At 42.1% G+C, this 17,630-nt stretch overlaps 1 protein-coding gene across 1 annotated transcript in view; it reads right to left on the reverse strand.

Moving 5' to 3' along the window:
* The window catches only part of REEP5 (receptor accessory protein 5), a 33,107-nt gene extending 15,683 nt beyond the window's left edge, over positions 1-17,424 (reverse strand). The window contains exons 1-3 of the mRNA XM_045837969.1: positions 17,212-17,424; positions 16,471-16,564; positions 675-813 (exon numbers count right to left, since the gene is read on the reverse strand). Coding sequence (XP_045693925.1) covers positions 675-813; positions 16,471-16,564; positions 17,212-17,329 — 351 coding nt within the window. The 5' untranslated portion in view covers positions 17,330-17,424. The remainder of the gene's footprint in view (positions 1-674; positions 814-16,470; positions 16,565-17,211) is intronic.
* Positions 17,425-17,630: the final 206 nt, after the last annotated feature.

The following is a 17,630-nucleotide window of genomic DNA, read 5'->3' on the forward strand; positions in this document are numbered from 1 at the left end:
TACAGAGAAAAAACCATTCCGTCCATTAAAAAGTATGAACTCTCCTTGTGATTCACCTCTGGTGGAAATCTGGAGTTGATACAGTTCCATTGGGAATGATTTTTTGACTTCCTCCCCCTTTCCCCTCCTGCTGGTAACCCGCTGCCTGACGCAAGGTGTGTCAGGGCTCTTCCCTGACTATGCGCTCGTCAAAGTTATTAAAATGGCATCCTCAGAAAGCCAGTTCACATCTTCTTTCTTCAATACCTATGTAAGGAATAAGTATTTTTTCTTCCACAAATACTGACTCCTGCTCGTCACCATGAATAATCTATAGCCTGTGCAAATTTGTAATGCTTCCACATCAAATACAGACAGCACTGGATGAAGATAAGATCTTGGCCAGCAGCAGTGTTTGTGATAGGTCACAGTATTTCCATCTTTTATTACCAAACACATCTTGAACACACAATTGCTATGGCTGTTTCCAAGAGTGTAAACAAAACAATGTTAGACATGTTGAATCCTGTCTTCCTGTTTAGACAATCTGAAGCAGGGCCACAAATGTCTAACATTCAAGCCTTTGTTCCTAGTCCTTATTAACAGGTCCTGAGATGGAGTTTCTTTTAGGGGCTGGGAGCAAATCAAATCCACATATGGAAGGAAACAGAGCACTTTAGGGAAAGCCGACGTACCTTCAGCATGTAGTAGAAGGGCAACCATGACAGGAAGAAGTCGGAGAAGAATTCAGCAATGCTGAACACACCATACACAACCCAGTAGGTCAGCCACTGGGTATCATCATCTTTGTTGGGACTCTCAATGGCTTTAATTCTGAAAGGCAATACAAAAGCCAGGATATAATATAGTAAGATCTCATGAAACATTTTGAAACATATTATCACAGCCTGCCCTCTGATGCGAACTGAGGAACTCCAGCAAATGTATGCACTGTGTCACTAGATGCATGAGTACAACATAAAGCTAGGAAGCAATGTGGAGATTCGGACAAGCTGTAAGTACCTATTCCCATGTTCTGGTCACCAGAGAAACCAGTACCAGCTCTCCTCTAGATCTCCACCCTGCTCAGCCTCTACCCAGGCCCCAGGAAACAACCCCAATGGCTGGGAACCCGAATATTTCCCACTCCTGAGGGGGTTCCTCCCACCAGGGATCTATCAAGAATCCTCTCACAGTACTTGAGTTCTTATGCACTTTTAATAACTGAGGTGCATCATGGGTGAATAGGAATTTCCATAAAAGAACTTCTGGAACATAATTCAAGCACTGCCCAACGTCCATAACATACTTCATAACAAACGGGTGAAAACAAACACCACAGTGTCCTTTTGGTTCTACATTATGAGATCTTCAGACTGTGGTCTTTCCTTCCTTCATCAGTTAGTAAATAACACAATTTTCTCAGTACCAACTGCTGCTTAAACAAAATTCACTCTGCAAATAAGTACTTATTCTGGAAATAAATTTAAAATATTTTACTTTTTAGCCCTGGCTAGTGTGGCTCAGCAGATTGAGTGCCAGCCTGTGAACCAAAGGGTCGTTGGTTCGATTTCCAGTCTGGGGCATATGCCTGGGTTGTGGGCCGGGTCCCCAGTAGGGAATGTGTGAGAGGCAACCACACATTGATGTTGCTCTCCTTCTCTCGACCTCCCTTCCTCTCTCTCCAAAATAAATAAAATCTTTAAAAAATATATTTCACTTTTTAAATTAAGTTCCCATCCCTCCAACCCACACCCTTTAGTAACCATCAGTTTGTTTTCTCAGTCTGTTTTGTTTATGCATTTATTTTTTAAAATTTCACATATAAGTGAGATCATTACAGTATTTGTTTTTCTCTGACTTACTTCACTTAACATAATATCCTCTAGTTCTAGGGCCATCCACATTGTCACAAATGGCAAGATTTCATTTTTATGGCTGAGTGGCATTCCAGGGTGTAAACAGATGTCCAGTAGTAGATGGATGGATAAAGATGTGCAAAGGGACAACTAGGTTGCTTCTGTAGCTTAGCTATTACAAATAATGCTGCAATGAACACAGGGGTACAAAAACCTTTTTCAATTTGTGTTTTTGGTTTTTTTAGATAATACTCCGAAGTGGAATTGCTAGATCCTGTGGCAGCTCTATTTTTAACTTTTTGAGGACTCTCCATAGTGGCTGCACCAGTCTGCATTCCCACCAACTGTGCACTAGGGTCCCCTTTTCTCCACACCCTCACTAGCACTTGTTTTTTGTTGAGTTATTGATGGCAGCCACTCTGACAGATGTGAAGTGCTATCTCACTGTAGTTTTAATTTGCATTTCTGATAATTAGTGATTTGGAGCATCTTTTCAAATGTCTGTATGTTCCTCTTGTGAGAAATGTCTATTCAGGTCCTCTGCTAATTTTTTAATTGGATTGCCTTTCTGGTGTTAAGTTGTATGAGTTCTTTACATATTTTGGACATTAATCCTTTATCAGATGTACCATTTGCAAATATCTTCTCCAACTCAATAGGTTGCCTTTTTGTTTTGTTAATGGTTTCCTTTGCTGTGCAAAGTTTTTAGTTTGATGTCATCCCATTTATTTCTCTGTTCAAGGATATATAGTGAAAAAGATATTGCTAAGAGTAATGTTAAAGAGTTACCACCTTTGTTTTCTTCTAGGAGTTTTATAGTTTCAGGTCTAACATTTAAGTCTTTAAACCATTTTATTTCTGAATATGGTACAAAGTGATTTGGTTTCATTGTTTTGCATGTATCTGTCCAATTTTATCAACACCACTCATCTAAGAGACTGTCTTTACCTCATTGTATATTCTTGCCTCGTTTGTCATAGATTAATTGACCACATAAAAAAGGATTTATTTCTGATCTCTCTATTCTACTCCATTGATCTATATATCTGTTTTTATGGCAGTACCATTCTGTTTTGATTACTGTAGCTTTGTGGTATAGTTTGGTGTCAGGGAGCATGACCACTTTGCTCTTTCTCAAGATGTCTTTGGCTATTTGGCTACTTGGCTGTTTGATTCTACAAAATATTAGGATTAAGTGTTCTAATAAAAAATAACTTTCTTTCACTTCTGGATCACAAAAATTTCTTCCAGTCCTAGAAATCTCTTCATCCTGAACCTGAATTCCTAACTTTTATCTTTTACCCTATCCTAACACATGTCTGCATACTTCTAACTAAAATAGTAAACTAGAAGAAATCTGGATCTTGTTTAGCCCGTGACATGGGTTAAGTATTGAAAATGCCCTGGTTACTTGGCACAGTGTTCCCCAAAGAGACAGCGAGGCTGCTGAATCACGCTGAGTCAGTCACTAAGACAGCATCTGAACTAATCAGAAGCAGCTGTGGGTGCACACATGCATGCGTGAGTGCTTTTAGAGCAAGGTGTCAAACTCACTTTCACCGGGGGCCACATCAGCCTCCCGGTTGGCTTCAAAGGGCCGAATGTAATTTCAACTCCTTAACTATTAAGGAGTAGTTACATTTATAGAGTCCTAAAATTATTTCGGCCCTTGGAAGGCAACTGTGAGGCTGATGTGGCCCCCGGTGAAAATGAGTTTGATGCCCCTGTTTTAGAGAAAATAATCAGGGAAGGGGGAGCTGAATGAGATGACTGCTATTGATATAAGGAAGGAGTGATGAAGTGAATGCTGAATATCAACACTGGGCAGAAATTTTTAATTGTAAACACAAGAATCATAAAATGAATTTAAGAGAGCTGATTATAAAATAATGGCTTGTGCCATGCAGACTGTGTCTGTGTTTTAGCTTTCCTCAGACAGAAGCTAGCTAATCTAACAGAAGGCCAAAGAAAAAGTGAAGGCAAGCACGTCAACCAAAGAACCAACCACAGTGCACCCTTTACACATAAGATTTTTCCCTCTGGGCTTCAGCTGAGTGTGGTTGATCTGCTTATAGCTAAGTGGAGTTTTAACGTTATTAGTATGATAAAATTTTGTTTCTTATTCATCCTGGGCAGAGGGGATACACCATTATATTTCACTTAAGGTCTTAATTTTAGGAACTATAAAGCAGTCCATGAGTAAGTAATCACACATGACTCAGTAAACACATATAAATATAAACTACTAACATTTCATGAAACCACCTGACATTTTAAATTCCATTCTGTCGTATTTTTTAAAAATTTTATTCCTCACCCAAGGATATGCTTGCAGAGAGGAAAAGAGAAACATGTGAGAAACATTGGTCGGTTGCCTCCTGTATGCACCCCAACCAGGGATAGAACACACAACCTAAGGATGCGCCCTGACAGGGGATGAAACAACCTTTGGTGTACGGGACGATGCTCCAACCAACTGAGCCACACAGCTGGGCTTTTCTTTAATTATTTTTAAGCTATTAGTCAAGACCCACAGATTCAAAAACAGAAAAACTACATTAACAGTTCAATTTCAGTTCTTCAGAGAATAAAAAATGGTTAGTTCTTGAACTTATCACTTTCTATGTTAACACACTTGGAACATTACATAGTAACATAACAACAGAACGAACTGAAAACTGAACACGCACATTGATCACAACTGTGTAGAAAACCAAGGCAATGAAGGAATGAAGGAAGACAGGGAAAGAGCAAACTTATTAAGGTGAAGAGATTTTTTTAATAGAACTTCTCAAATTGAAGCATTTACTTATTTTTAAAAATATTTTATTTATTTATTTTTAGAGAGAGAGGAATGGAGGGAGAAAGAGAGGGAGAGAAACATCAATGTGTGGTTGCCTCTCAAGCGCTCCTCACTGGGGAGCTGGCCCACAACCCAGGAATGTGCCCTGACTGGGAATCAAACCAGCAACCCTCTGGTTCACAGGCCCATGCTCAATCCACTGAGCTATACCAGCCAGGGCAGAAACATTTAATTATTGTTTTAATTTAAAATAACATTTTATTTTTTTAATATGTCTACATATCATAACATCATAAGCTAGTCAGAACAAAAAGAATATTGAAGATAGTCTCACCCATTCAATTTACAGTTGAGGAATCTGAGACTCAAAAAGGTAGAGAAGAAGAAAGCTTAAAACTGGGGGTTCCTGAATGCTATTTACTTATAACACTTTCTTGTCCAGGTGAGTGGACACAAGTGATTGTTCAACAATACACTCCACTCCCTGGTAAAAATACTGAATCATAGTTCAATGTTTGTATCAGAGGGAGGGTGTATCAACTTATCAGGCAACAGGGGATTCAAGAAATCATATGATGCACTCTGTGTAAGTCATTTTCAGTCCAGCCCAAATGGCAAAGCTAAAGAGTGGGAGGGGTGAGGAGCCTTGCCTTCAGAGGAAGACACAGAGGCACGGCAGGGTGCAGAGGTGGCTGGCAGCACTATGGGCGCAGCCAGCAGCTCTAAAAGTTCACTGAGCAGAATTAGAAATCACAGAATGTGAAGTTGGAAGATAACTGAGAGATAAAATAGCTCCAATTCTACATTTTATAGACAAAACATTAATTTCAAAGAGGAAAGAGTGATATTACAATGAATTTCAAGTCAAACAATATTATAGAAGCATGTGTTCACACATTTTTTAAGGGCAACAATGGACTGTTTAAATAAATTTTTGGTGTATCCATACACTGACATATTCTGAAGCTTTAAAAAGAATAATGACATGGAAAGATGTCTAAGATACAGTGTCAAGTGTAAAAAGGAGATTATTCATTCTGTGTACAAAAAAAAAGACATGTTTGTATGTGTGTTTACAGGTTAAGAATGGTATCCAGAAACATATATTTCAAATTGCGTAAAGTTATTTCTGGGTATAGGAATTGCAGAATTTTACTTTTACTGTCTTTGCAATGAACATGTACTATTTTTTATAACAAAAGGAAAAAAGATGATTTCTATTTGGGGAAAAAATGGGCACCAGACTTTCCATAACTATCTACTTCCTCCTATGAGACTAGGTTTCTCTTTAGGGCTTTATTAAAAACAAACACTAAAGTGAACATCAGACGCGTTCACTTAATTTCTCTCTTGAGAAAACAGCTCATGATTTTCCTACAAACAAACTTCTCTAACAATGATCAGACACAATCTGTTGTGTTTGAGAGCATTAAAAGGCCTTAAATAAGCACATAAAGACAGAGAGAATCACACAACCCATCACATGAAGCTGACTCATCCTAATTTTCTAGTTAAACAAAGCAAACTACCAAAAAAATATTTATTACACTGAACGATGAAGCAGCCATTCTTTTCCCATCATTTCTTCCCAATGCTCACCTGGCATTACATCATTTCACCACTTTAGCCTGCAGCCTGTATCCTGGTTCTACCACTTACTGTGTATATGGCCTTGGGCAAGTTATTTTGGCCTCAATTTCCTCATTTGTCAACTGGGGATGATAAACCTCACTGTGTTGTTGTGAGGACTAAGCTGATACATGTAAAGACTGAGAAACAATGACTGGGACAGAGTAAGCATCACTAAATATTATCTTAATAGGTAATAATTACAATATGGTAATAATTTATTATCCTTGGGAGGCTAAATAGTAAAAGGAAATTAGAGTGATAAGAACACTCCAGTCCTAGCTAATCAGAGCTGATAAAGGATTAACAGCAGTGTTAATAGGCTTACAGGAGATTAGAGAATTAACCATGTGCTTTAATTTTACTTCACTCTCTGAATCCCAAATGCTATAAAAAAAGAGTTAGCTGAAATTCCAAATATCCTATTCAAGGTCAGCGGGAACAAATTTGACACTGCTGAAAACATTTTTTGGGCACACACCACAAAGGTGGCTGGCCAAAATTCTTTATGTTGGTTACTGAGTTGAAACCAGCATGTCCACAACCCACTGGCCAGCCCGCATGGAGACCAGTGGGCCCCCGTGACTGGTGCCAGCGGCCTCCCCCTGCACTGGCCCATCTACTGTTCACACCTTTGCTGCCACTTTCTAAAGGCAAGGGCAGGAGCCAAGTGCGGACAAAGGATGGCATCGAACACAAAGTCCACGTGTACACGTGCAACATGTAGCTGCGTTCAGAAGTTTAAGCAATTAATATAAAATATAATGTCAAATAATATTCTACCCTTTTACCTAATATTTGTACTATAAATATTCTATTGTTAGATCATTAAGAAATTAAAACCAGCAAATAGGAAAAGCAGGTATGAGGGGGAAAGCCATATTTTCTGTGGTTTTGAGATATTCCTGACATTGTTTCAAATACTGAGATTTTCTTCTTCCATCAATGACAACTTCAGGTAAGTTGTATCATTGGGATGAATGCTACATTTTCATACTTTAATGAAGTTATAAATTAAGCATTTTTGAAACGGTATTAACTCTTTCAGACCCAAAAGTTATTTCTAGTTACTGAGTATTTCGACACCTTCATTCATGTCATTAAATTAAAAAACATCAATTTCCTACATTAGATGGAGTATGTGCTGAATAAACGTTATATGCATGTGTTATATATACACATGCACAGACAAGGAAGGGTAGGCATAAGATTGATGGCAAACCCACAAAGCTCACGGAGAAGTTTTGCCAGTTTCATTCCTACATCCTACATTTCCAGTGATACACGTTAAAGGCAGTTACTGAAAAGCAGTTAATAAATAAAACCTATACCAATAAGAAAGCTTTGAGATGTAAAGAATAGGAAGGAAACTGCTCGTAGTCCAATTGCTCTGTTTTATTTTTTTAATGTGTTAAGTCATATTTCATAACAAGTAGTCCAGAGTTAAGGCAGATTCTGTGAAGCCTGAATATGAACTGCATTTATAACCCTTTTTGACCCAGCAGGCATATAACATGACCGCCCACAGCGCCCACTGTGCACAGGACTGCTTTCGTCGGTGCCTATCCGAGAGCCTGAAGCAGAAAGTCCTAATATCTCAGGATGGTTTTCCTACTTTCTATCACCTCTGTTTACAAGTCTGCCTTTGTAAATGTTATTTGACGCATACAGTGTGTCATCAGATTAGAAGGAAAAACATCCTATTTTTTAAGACATAGACACTAGTTTATTTCTATGCCAGTAAGATTTTTCCTTTTCATGGAAAACAAGAAGGTCAGAACCTATGAGCGTTCGGGAAATCACCTTATTTTTCACTGCTGAGTAGGTGTGATGCAAAGCGACAGAGACGAGTGCACGGGAACCGGACACACGGCAACACCTGCTTGTGTGTGGTTTGTATCGTGCCCAACCCTCCTCCCCGCCCACCAGAACAAGACACGATAGCGAGCGGTAAATACGCTCCTTAAATACATAGAAACTATCTTTTCCTATGGCGATACAAGAACAATGAAAAACTATACCATGCACTTTTACTCTGTGATGTAGTATTCTCCTATCGTATAAAATAACCAACTTAATAAATTCATAATATACAATAAACTAAAATCACAGGCTAATACATTTTAAGATGAGTCTATAAACCATCTCTAATGGAGAGTGAGTCACCAAAAAAAACAGCTGTTCATGGGTCAAACATTTTGGTTTAAATGCAATGGCATTATTTATCAACTGCCCACCATTTTGGTTTTTTATTACAAAACAGAAGATTCGGTCACAGTCAAGTGTGAACCAGGTGAATGCTGACAGTGAGCAGGCCAAGGAGGTCGGGCATCCGTCTCCAAGCCTATACCTGGTTTTGCCTCAACAGTCTTGTGACCTAAGTCAAGTAACCTGCGTTTGTGGCCATGGTTTCCAAATCTGTGAAAGGCAGCTATCACCCCAACAGCTGGATCTCTCGGACCTCTCCAAGCTAACATTTTATAACTCAAAACTGTACACATTAAACAATTTCAGAGATGGCTTAAAATGATTAATGCCCAAAGCAGTAAAATAGCAGATGCGAATACTATTGGGACAACCCTTTGTCAATAAAACTAATGGCTTTATAAATATAACACCTATGTCAAGTATGGTATCTTAAAGTTTAATTTAAGCTCGAGTGCCCTGACTTCTATTCAGAACAACCTAAACTGACCTTTCCCAGACAAAAGAGAGCCACATCGAGATGCAGACAGCAGTCTAGGGTTACCCCTGACGTGTAAGTGATCCTTCACTCCATCACCTGGCCTAGCTATCAGAAGCTGCAGGATATATATAGTGGCCATGTGACCGAGAGGGACACACGGTAAGTTCTGCTCCCAGGAATCAGAAGATTGAGCAAGTGAGAGAATGAAGTCGGGATAGGTTTCTATAGCCCCCACTTATATTTCAAGTGCTACAAGAAATAAATTTCATTAGCAATTTTTGAAACTGTTTTTAAACTTCTACTTATACTAATTCATTGTCCCTCAAAATTAATTAATCCATAGTGTTATTGACAGACACCAAATTCCTCCAAATATCCCCAAATGTATTGACTCTTGTTTTAAATACTATGTGAGGGCATTGAGCTGAAACCCGAGTCCTCGTTCAGTCAGTCCTGAAAAAGAGGAAAACTCCAGGACAGAGGGGGGAAATGAAGGCAACCCAGAGGAACAAATAGACCAAACCTGCATGGCTTTCGTCAACAAAAAAGAGTTCATTAAAGTTCAAAAGGAACACTCCAGAGCAGACTGGAATATCCCTCCACTACTGCTTTAGAGCCCAGAAACTAGATCGTGAATAAATAATTTAAATCATTCATCTTATTGGCTCCTCAAAACTTTCTTTTCTCTATACAAGCTAAGGGGAAAGACACACACACACACACACACAAAACCCCACAAAAATGTAACCAAATGCTGGCTGTAATTATTTAAAAAAAAAAAAGCACAAGTTGTTACAAAGATATTTTCAGTTTTCTTCACAGCCCTCCATCTTAAAATAGCTCAGCAATATTAGCAATAATATTAAGTGAAAACATAACCAGTAAAAAGCTGACAAAAGTAAAATGTTTAAGTGTTTAAGGTTTCAGTGTTGCTTAAGGCCAAATTCACAGAATGCCAATTACAGTTTTGCTCCAAGGGCACAGCCGGCCAGCCTGTGTGCATTTCCTTCCCGCTACCCAAAGACGGCCAAGTGTGGGCAGGCACTGCTGTGGTCACACGCACTCTAACACAGAACACAGATGCAGAGAGAAAAGCTAGTGTCATAGAACACAAGCAGCTTAGTAGAATATGTATCGGCTCCCAAGTTCTCATGAGTAAAAAATAAAAAATAAAAAGATAATTGTAAGTTCTCAAAAGAGCAGAAGAAAACAAACACACCCCTTACTGATGAGTCCATGAAGAGAACCGTAAACACACATCCTCCAGCACAGTTAGCGACACCCAGCTCTGCTTCAGACGACTTGTTTCTGTGAGATGGGAAGTGGTTCGGGGCTGTCGGTCACAAGGTAACTTTCTCTACCCATCCCCTGGCAATGAGCCTCTGTGTAGGAGTCTGCCACTGCAAATCTTAAATAAGTACATTTCAACCATTTCTAACCTGTACTTCCTCACTTTATCTGCGGTCCATCATTAGCTAAGGAGATGCTAGAGTTTTTACCTGAGCTTGTTATTACAACTCTTTCAGTTACTTTGTTTGTTTGTTTGTTTGTTTTTAGTAAAAATACAGTGCATGAAAGGAATGCATTGACAGTGTCAAAATGATCAACAGCTCAGTCTGCATCTCTACATAAGGTTATGGCTCATCTCCGTGACACTCAGAGCCAGCCGGGGAGCAATGCAACATAAGAGTTAAACACATAGACTCTGGAGCCAGACTCCCTGCGTTTAAATGCCATTTTCACCATCTACTACTTGTCAGAACTTAATCAAATGAACTTTGTTTCCTCATCTGTAAAATGAGAAACCATAGTACTTAGTCACAGGGTTGTCATGATAATTAAATGAGCTATATTTGTAAAGCACTTAAACAGGGATCCACAAGTGCCTATTAAATACAGTGCTGCACAAGTATCCAGCAGTCATGCAAAGCTAATTGCTCTTACACTCTTACTACTGATGGCAAAAGCTTGAAATGGGCTGGGGAGGGCACACGGGAGAGAAAATGACACATCACTGAAGTGGGCGTGAGATTTCAAAGGCAGGACTAAATGTTAGATTACGTATACACACCAAAACAGTGGACTCAACACATATTTAATCTTTTGACCTCGGTACTAAAATATGTCTAAATGTGTTTCCACATGCCTGTGTTGCCAGCGACAGTTCCAGACCAAATCTGGCCCATGTGTGCCCGTGTGTGGCCTTGAAGAGCATACTCTCTCTGTCTGCCCCTGATCATTTGGAAACTCAGAGTTGGACCACACGCCTGATCCCTGAGGCCCAACTCTGACAGACCCAGGGAAGTGGCAGCCTGATCCTTTAAATAAACAAACGAACAAATAAATAAATGAAAATTCACAGACTTTTACAGAATTTTATACAAAAAGGTTCCTGAGTAGGACAAAAAAGAGCACTGCCCTCCTTTCCTTTGTCTGCAGAACAAAAATAACAATAGAAAATACAGTCATTAGGCTTTCCCTCCTAATTCCATTTGACCAGAGCAGCAGGGAGAAGACCAGTACCCTCACTCGAGGTGCCCTGGGGTGGCCGCCTCAGGTCTCAGGCGACAGACTTTGTGAATGAAGGGGGAGCCGGGCACACACTCCTGAGAGGCCCTCAGAACAATTCTTACTTGTGCGACGCCATTAAAAGCAAGGCTGCACCAGAAACAAAAGGCCACATGTTACAGGATTCCCTCTACGTGAAATGTCCAGAGGAGGCGAATCCACAGAGACAGGAAATGAAATGGGGGGTTCTGGGGTCAGGGGAGCAGGAGAAAAGGGGAGTGACTGCTGAGGGGTGTCGGGTTTCCTTCTCGGGTGATGGACATGTTTGGAATTAGACAGTGGTGATGCTTTCAAAACTATGGATATACTAACTACTAAACTGTATACTTTAAAAAGGTTACATGTGAACTATATCTCAGCAAATGGCAGGGCAAGTCTACCTTAATAATGAAGGTTCCTATTATTAACCAAGAGTCTTATCAGGAACGGAGGAAAGTAGGAGATGAAAGTAACTCTGTCAACAGCTCTTGATAATGAGAAGGCTGGAATTAGATTTCATATTGCCTGCAGATAAAAACGTCTGGTGGCCAAAAAGTCTGGAAACAGAAGTAGAGGATTAAAGGCTCTGTTCTCAAAAAGCTCAAAGGAAAACTATGCCCTCAGAAAATGAGAGTAGCCAGTAGGAAGGGAGTCCCTGAGTTGGTGCTGGTTGCCTCCGGAGCACTGGCCAGGCCCTTCAGCTTGCTGTGTGCTCCGACATGCTGGGACCTGAGCTGCAGTCAGGTGCACCTGAGCCCTACCCACAGGTTTCCCAAGGCAGTGAGTCACAAGAAAAGCTGGGAAGCCAGCTGAGCTTCTACAGATTTTAGTTCTGCACCCTACAGCTTCTAGGCCCAATGTTGACCATCATGTAAAATCTGAGGACCCCTCTCTAAGATGGTCTGAAGAGAAGAAACAGCAGGAGCAAAAGCAGAAAGGTGAGGAAAGAAGGGCTAGACAACAGTTTGGCAGATCACCAATTTCTCCCAGAGATCACAGCAGTCAGAATAACTTTTATATCATGTCATCTCACACCCTATGTAAAACCCATCGAGGCAACCTGAAAACATGCAAACCCCCTACAACCATCTGTAATAAAATATACACTTCATGTACCAGCCACAGGGTGATGAAGCTGTATTTTGGCTAGCCCTGACCACGTGGCTTGGCTGGTTGCAGCACTGTCCTGTGTACCAGAAGGTGGAGGGTTCAATTCCGGGTCACAGCACCTGCCTAGGTTGCAGGTTCAATCCCTGGTGGGGGGTGGGTGGGCATGCAGGAGGCAACTGATAGACGTTTCTCACATTGATGTTTCTCTCTCTCTCTCTCCCCGCCCCCCTTTCCTCTCTAAGGTCAATGAACATATTCTTGGGTGAGGATAAAAAAATTGTTTAATTAAAAAAAAAAGAGCCCTGGCTAGTGTGGCACAGTGTTTTCAGTGCTGGCCTGTGAACTGAAAGGTCACTGGTTGAATTCCTGGTCAGGACACCTGCCTGGGTTGTAGGCCAGGTCCCTGGCTGGGGCTGGGGGCACGCAAGGGGCAACCAACAGATATTTCTCTCTCTTTCTTCCTCCCTCCCTTCCCTGCTCTGTGAGAATAAATAAAATCTTTTAAAAAAGTAAATTAAAAAAAGAATAAATCTGGCTAGGGAGCACAGGGAAAATTACAAGAGGTAAAGACAACATTTAAAGTAGTGTGATCATAGATCACACTTGAAGTAACACTGATTTAGGTGCTATTAATACCACCATTTTCAAGGACTTCATGACAATGACACAATCACACTGGTTAAGCAAGGACCAGACTTGATTAGACAAATATAACAGAGGTTGTCCGAGTGTTTACTAACTGGGGGGGGCTGTGTGCTCTGTACTGTGCACACAGGCCCGTGTGTCCTGGAGCCTCCCTCACAGAGCAGAGGCCCGGAGACTTCTGGCTGTTCCCAGGGTCAGCAGGCCACTTCCCCACCTTGAGCCACCTTCAAGGGTAACAAGCACAGTTTACTGCTCTCACTCTTCACCAGGGTTCTCAACATTGACTGCACATTGCAATCTCTAAACACAGTAAAAGACTGAGGATTTTTAAAAACCCCCAAACCCAGGTCAAACCTCAGAAAAAGCACATCAGAATCTCTGGGGGTGGAAACCAGGCATCAGTATTTTTTAAGGCTCCTTAGAGAATTCCAGTGGGCAGTCAGGGCTGAGAACCACTGTTTCAGGGAAAAGTCCAAGTTCCCTGAGACTAACCTTTACTTCTCTTACCGTCAGAGAATCTCGTATTTATTTTAAAGGTAAAAGAACTGGGTCTTCTAAAAGGAAGCATCCTATGAATAAATACTAATCCAGAAATAGTCATTATTTCCTAAATTTCTGCTTATATCATTAAATTTCCTCTATTAGATTTTTAATACTTTTCCAACTTCTTTTAAGAGGTACTACAAATGTTATTTTGCCTCAGAATATATACTTGGTGAATAGAATAATTCTTAAATACATAAAACTCACTTACCTGAACTACTCAGAAATATGACAGTCTCTACCATTTCACAGAATTCTTAGCAATAGACAGAAACATTTAGTTTCTTGTAAGCAAAAGAGCCAATAATAGTCAATTGGCTATGTTAAAAAATGAAAGAATGATTACAAAAAACTATAAAGCTGAAATTGACTGGCTTGAAACTACTTTGAAATCTGACTTTAACAAATGGCCCCTGTGAGAGTTAATCCACTCCGGGTCGAGGAGAAGCATCTTCGAGTTCTGTCCACATCTTCAAGTCACGTCCCCTTCCACACACACATGGATCTACCTACCCCACCTGCAAACAGACTTCTACTTTCCTAAAGCCCGCAGCAATGATCTCGGCAGGCCGACGGAGAGGTTATGTTTCTCATGAGGTTATGTACCAAATGGCACTGATGTGAGGCATGGGGGACTTTTTTGTTTATGTTATTCATAACATAAATGTTGTTCAGTATTTTCAAAAATCCTTGTCTTGCTAAGTGCATATAACTCAAGCAGCAAGGCAGTACTAAGCTGTCACACCAGATTTGTTCTAAGTGTGACAACATCTAGAGCACAAACCTGAAAATGCTTCAAAAGCTTTCTTTTTAGAAGAGCTCCTGCAAGCAGGCGACACAAAAAGAAGAGAGGTAAAGGAGGGTACTGCTGGGCGATTTGGTCTGTTATCACAGACAGGAATGTGCAAGCCCTTTTGAGTCAGGGCTGCCCACAAACTTTCTATTTACACCATATACCAGCAGACTGCATTTAACAGAACACTGCAATTCTTGTACTGCTTTCATTGATCTGAATGCCAAATGAGTTTTTCTGATATGCCTTCAGATTCTTTTGGTATTCACAGAAAACCTGATGGTGCTCTGGTAATGCCAGAGAGGGTACAAGCTCTTCTCAAACTGAAGAGTGAAGATCTCTGAATGCATCAGCAAGCAGTGTCTTACATGCAGCTAGCCTTTCTGGAGTCCCACAAAGTGTACCAGACTAACACAGTAACTATTATTTATGTAATTTCAATTTAGTTGTACAACTAAAAACTTCTAAAACATATTCTCCCCTTCCAATGATAGACACAAAATGTAATGATGTGTTATCTATGCTTTAGCCTCCTAGTTGAAAATTTTTCTTCCTTTATTTTTGTCCCTATGGTTGAGGAAAGTTACAAAAACCAATTCAATGAAAGTAAAACCCACCACCATTTTTGGGAAGAGCTGTAGAGTAAAACAAAATTCACTTGTGTGAGGAATAATTCCCAGTTGAATGCATGGAAAATGAAATTGTATAATATTTTAAAATAAACACACTATAAAGTAAAAAACAACCTTAACAAATAATAAATTCAGTTCTTAATCTGATAAGATTCATTTGTAATTTAGTTTAATTATATGAGTCATTTATAGAACCAAGAAGCTATGCTATATTAGGGATGTATTTCATAAGGTTTTTGCTTTTATATTTGGGTATTTCCCACTTACCTGTAATAAGTAGCAAGACTTTTTATTTTCTTGTATTATTTAATTATTTTAAAAAAATTTAATGTGCTGGGTTAATACCATTTAATAAGTTTCAGGTGTACAATTCTATTAATCTGTATTCTGCCTTGTGTGCTCACCACCCAAAGTCTAGTCTCCCTCCCTCACCATATATTCGACCCCTCTACCCTCTTCATCTTTCCCCAAGCCCTTCTCCTCCCATAACCACACCGTTGTCCACGTCTATGAGTTGGTTCAGTTTGTCTGTCTGATGCTTTCTATTTCATATTCCATATATGAGTGAAATCATGTGGGGTTCTTCTGGCAAGCCTTTTTACAAGCAAGACAAAATTCTCCCCTGTGTCTGAATTAACATTAATTCAGAATTTAGGAAGTCCCAATTGATGGGGTTTTACTGTCCTATGTACATGGCTATATGGTGAAATATACATTTAAATAATTATTAGGGAGAAGGAATCAGCTGTCTGGACAAGACGAAAGCTCCCCACCAGTAAAAGCAGGACGACTTTGTTGTAACACTTCCAACTTGTGCATCCATTAGAAGGTACACATCCCCCCAGTAGAAACTGATGAAATACACGTTTTGGCAGTCATCAAGAGACCAAGCATCAAGTTAAGGCTCTACCAGGGGTGTCCAACCTGCGGCCCGCAGGCGGCATGCGACTCAGGATGGCTATGAATGCAGCTCAACACAAAATCGTAAATTTACTTAAAACATTACAAGATTTTCTGGTGATTATGTGTAGAAATGTATTTCACGTGTAGCCCAAGACAACTCTTCTTCCAGTGTGACCCAGACACCAAAAGGTTGGACACCCCTGCACCTTAAGCTGTCAGTGACTACCCTGGGATGCTTAGACTGCTCTCTCAGGGAAACTGGGCGTACAGTAACTAGGGCAGCCCTGGATGGGGGAAGGGGAGTGAAAGGGAGGAAGATGGTTGCAGGGGGAGTCACTTACGAGATGTAGGCTGGGTAGCCAAATCCTATCAGGTTGCAGAGGAGAGGGGCTCCACAACCGAATACCAGGTACAAGGCCACCGCCCCGATGACACCTGGAGACATGAGGAGAGAAGTAGATCGAGTGGCACCAGAGGTACTCAAACGCACAGCCCCCACAACCACACCGCAAAGCTTGGCCAGCCAAGGCGTTGGAGAAAAACAAACCACGGAGGGAAGGTGGGGCCCTCCCCTTAGCGGGGCTTTGCCCGGGGTCTGGGAATAACGGGCAGGCCCCACCTCTGTGCCCTCTGTTCTCCCGCCCTCCGTCGCGCAGGAACCCTTCAGGGTGCGGAGCTCCATGGAGGGTCTGGCTAAGACTGGCTCGCACCGCCACAGAGCCCGTGCGCCCTCCCGCCGGCCCCCCGCCCGCCAGTGCGCGCCAACCCCGAGCTCGGCCCAGGGACACCACGCTCGGCCGCCGGGACAGACACGTCAGCGCCGGCCCTTTCCTGCTCCGCCACCTGGCTGCGGGCACAAGCCAGCGACCCCCAAGCCGGGGCCACCCTGGGAGGAGTGATCTCCGGCCCCTCGCCTTTTCGCAGCCACTTCGGTCCCCGAGGATGCCGTTTGCCCCCACCTGTCACCCACATCGCCCTCCCCGAACCCTCTCCCCGGAAGCTTCCCCTGCAGCTGGTGCAGCAGCTGCTCCCGGACCCGGCCAGCAGCCTCCGCCCCAGGCGGGCCGCAGCCCCGCACCCACCGAGCGCGATGTAGCTCCGGTTCACGCCGGTCTTGGCCTCGAGCTTGGCCAAGAGGTCGGTCAAGCTGTTCTTCTCGTGCAGGAACTGGTCGAACCTCTCTCTCATGGCCGCAGACATGGCGGGGGCCGCGGACAGTGCCGCCGCCCGGGGCTGCTCCTAGTGAGGGTAGCTGCGGAGCAGAGTGACGCGCGGAGCCGGAGGGGACGGCAGTGGGAGGGGCTCGCGTACGCGCGTCCCTCTCCGGCGGTCCCCGCCCGCCGCGCCGGGTCGCACCACCCCCTCGTCCCTCCCCCTCGCAGCGCTCGGAAGCCTGGGCCACACCCTGGGCGGCGGCCGCTCTGAGACGGCCAGAACTGCAGGGGCTCCCTGCGGGTCGATGGTCCAGTGCGTCGGTTAACAGCCTCATTGTCCTTTGAGG

This window comes from Phyllostomus hastatus, unplaced genomic scaffold (genome assembly GCF_019186645.2).
Source record: "Phyllostomus hastatus isolate PE091 unplaced genomic scaffold, TTU_PhHast_1.1 phas_contig_254, whole genome shotgun sequence".
In the NCBI taxonomy this organism is placed as follows: domain Eukaryota; kingdom Metazoa; phylum Chordata; class Mammalia; order Chiroptera; family Phyllostomidae; genus Phyllostomus; species Phyllostomus hastatus.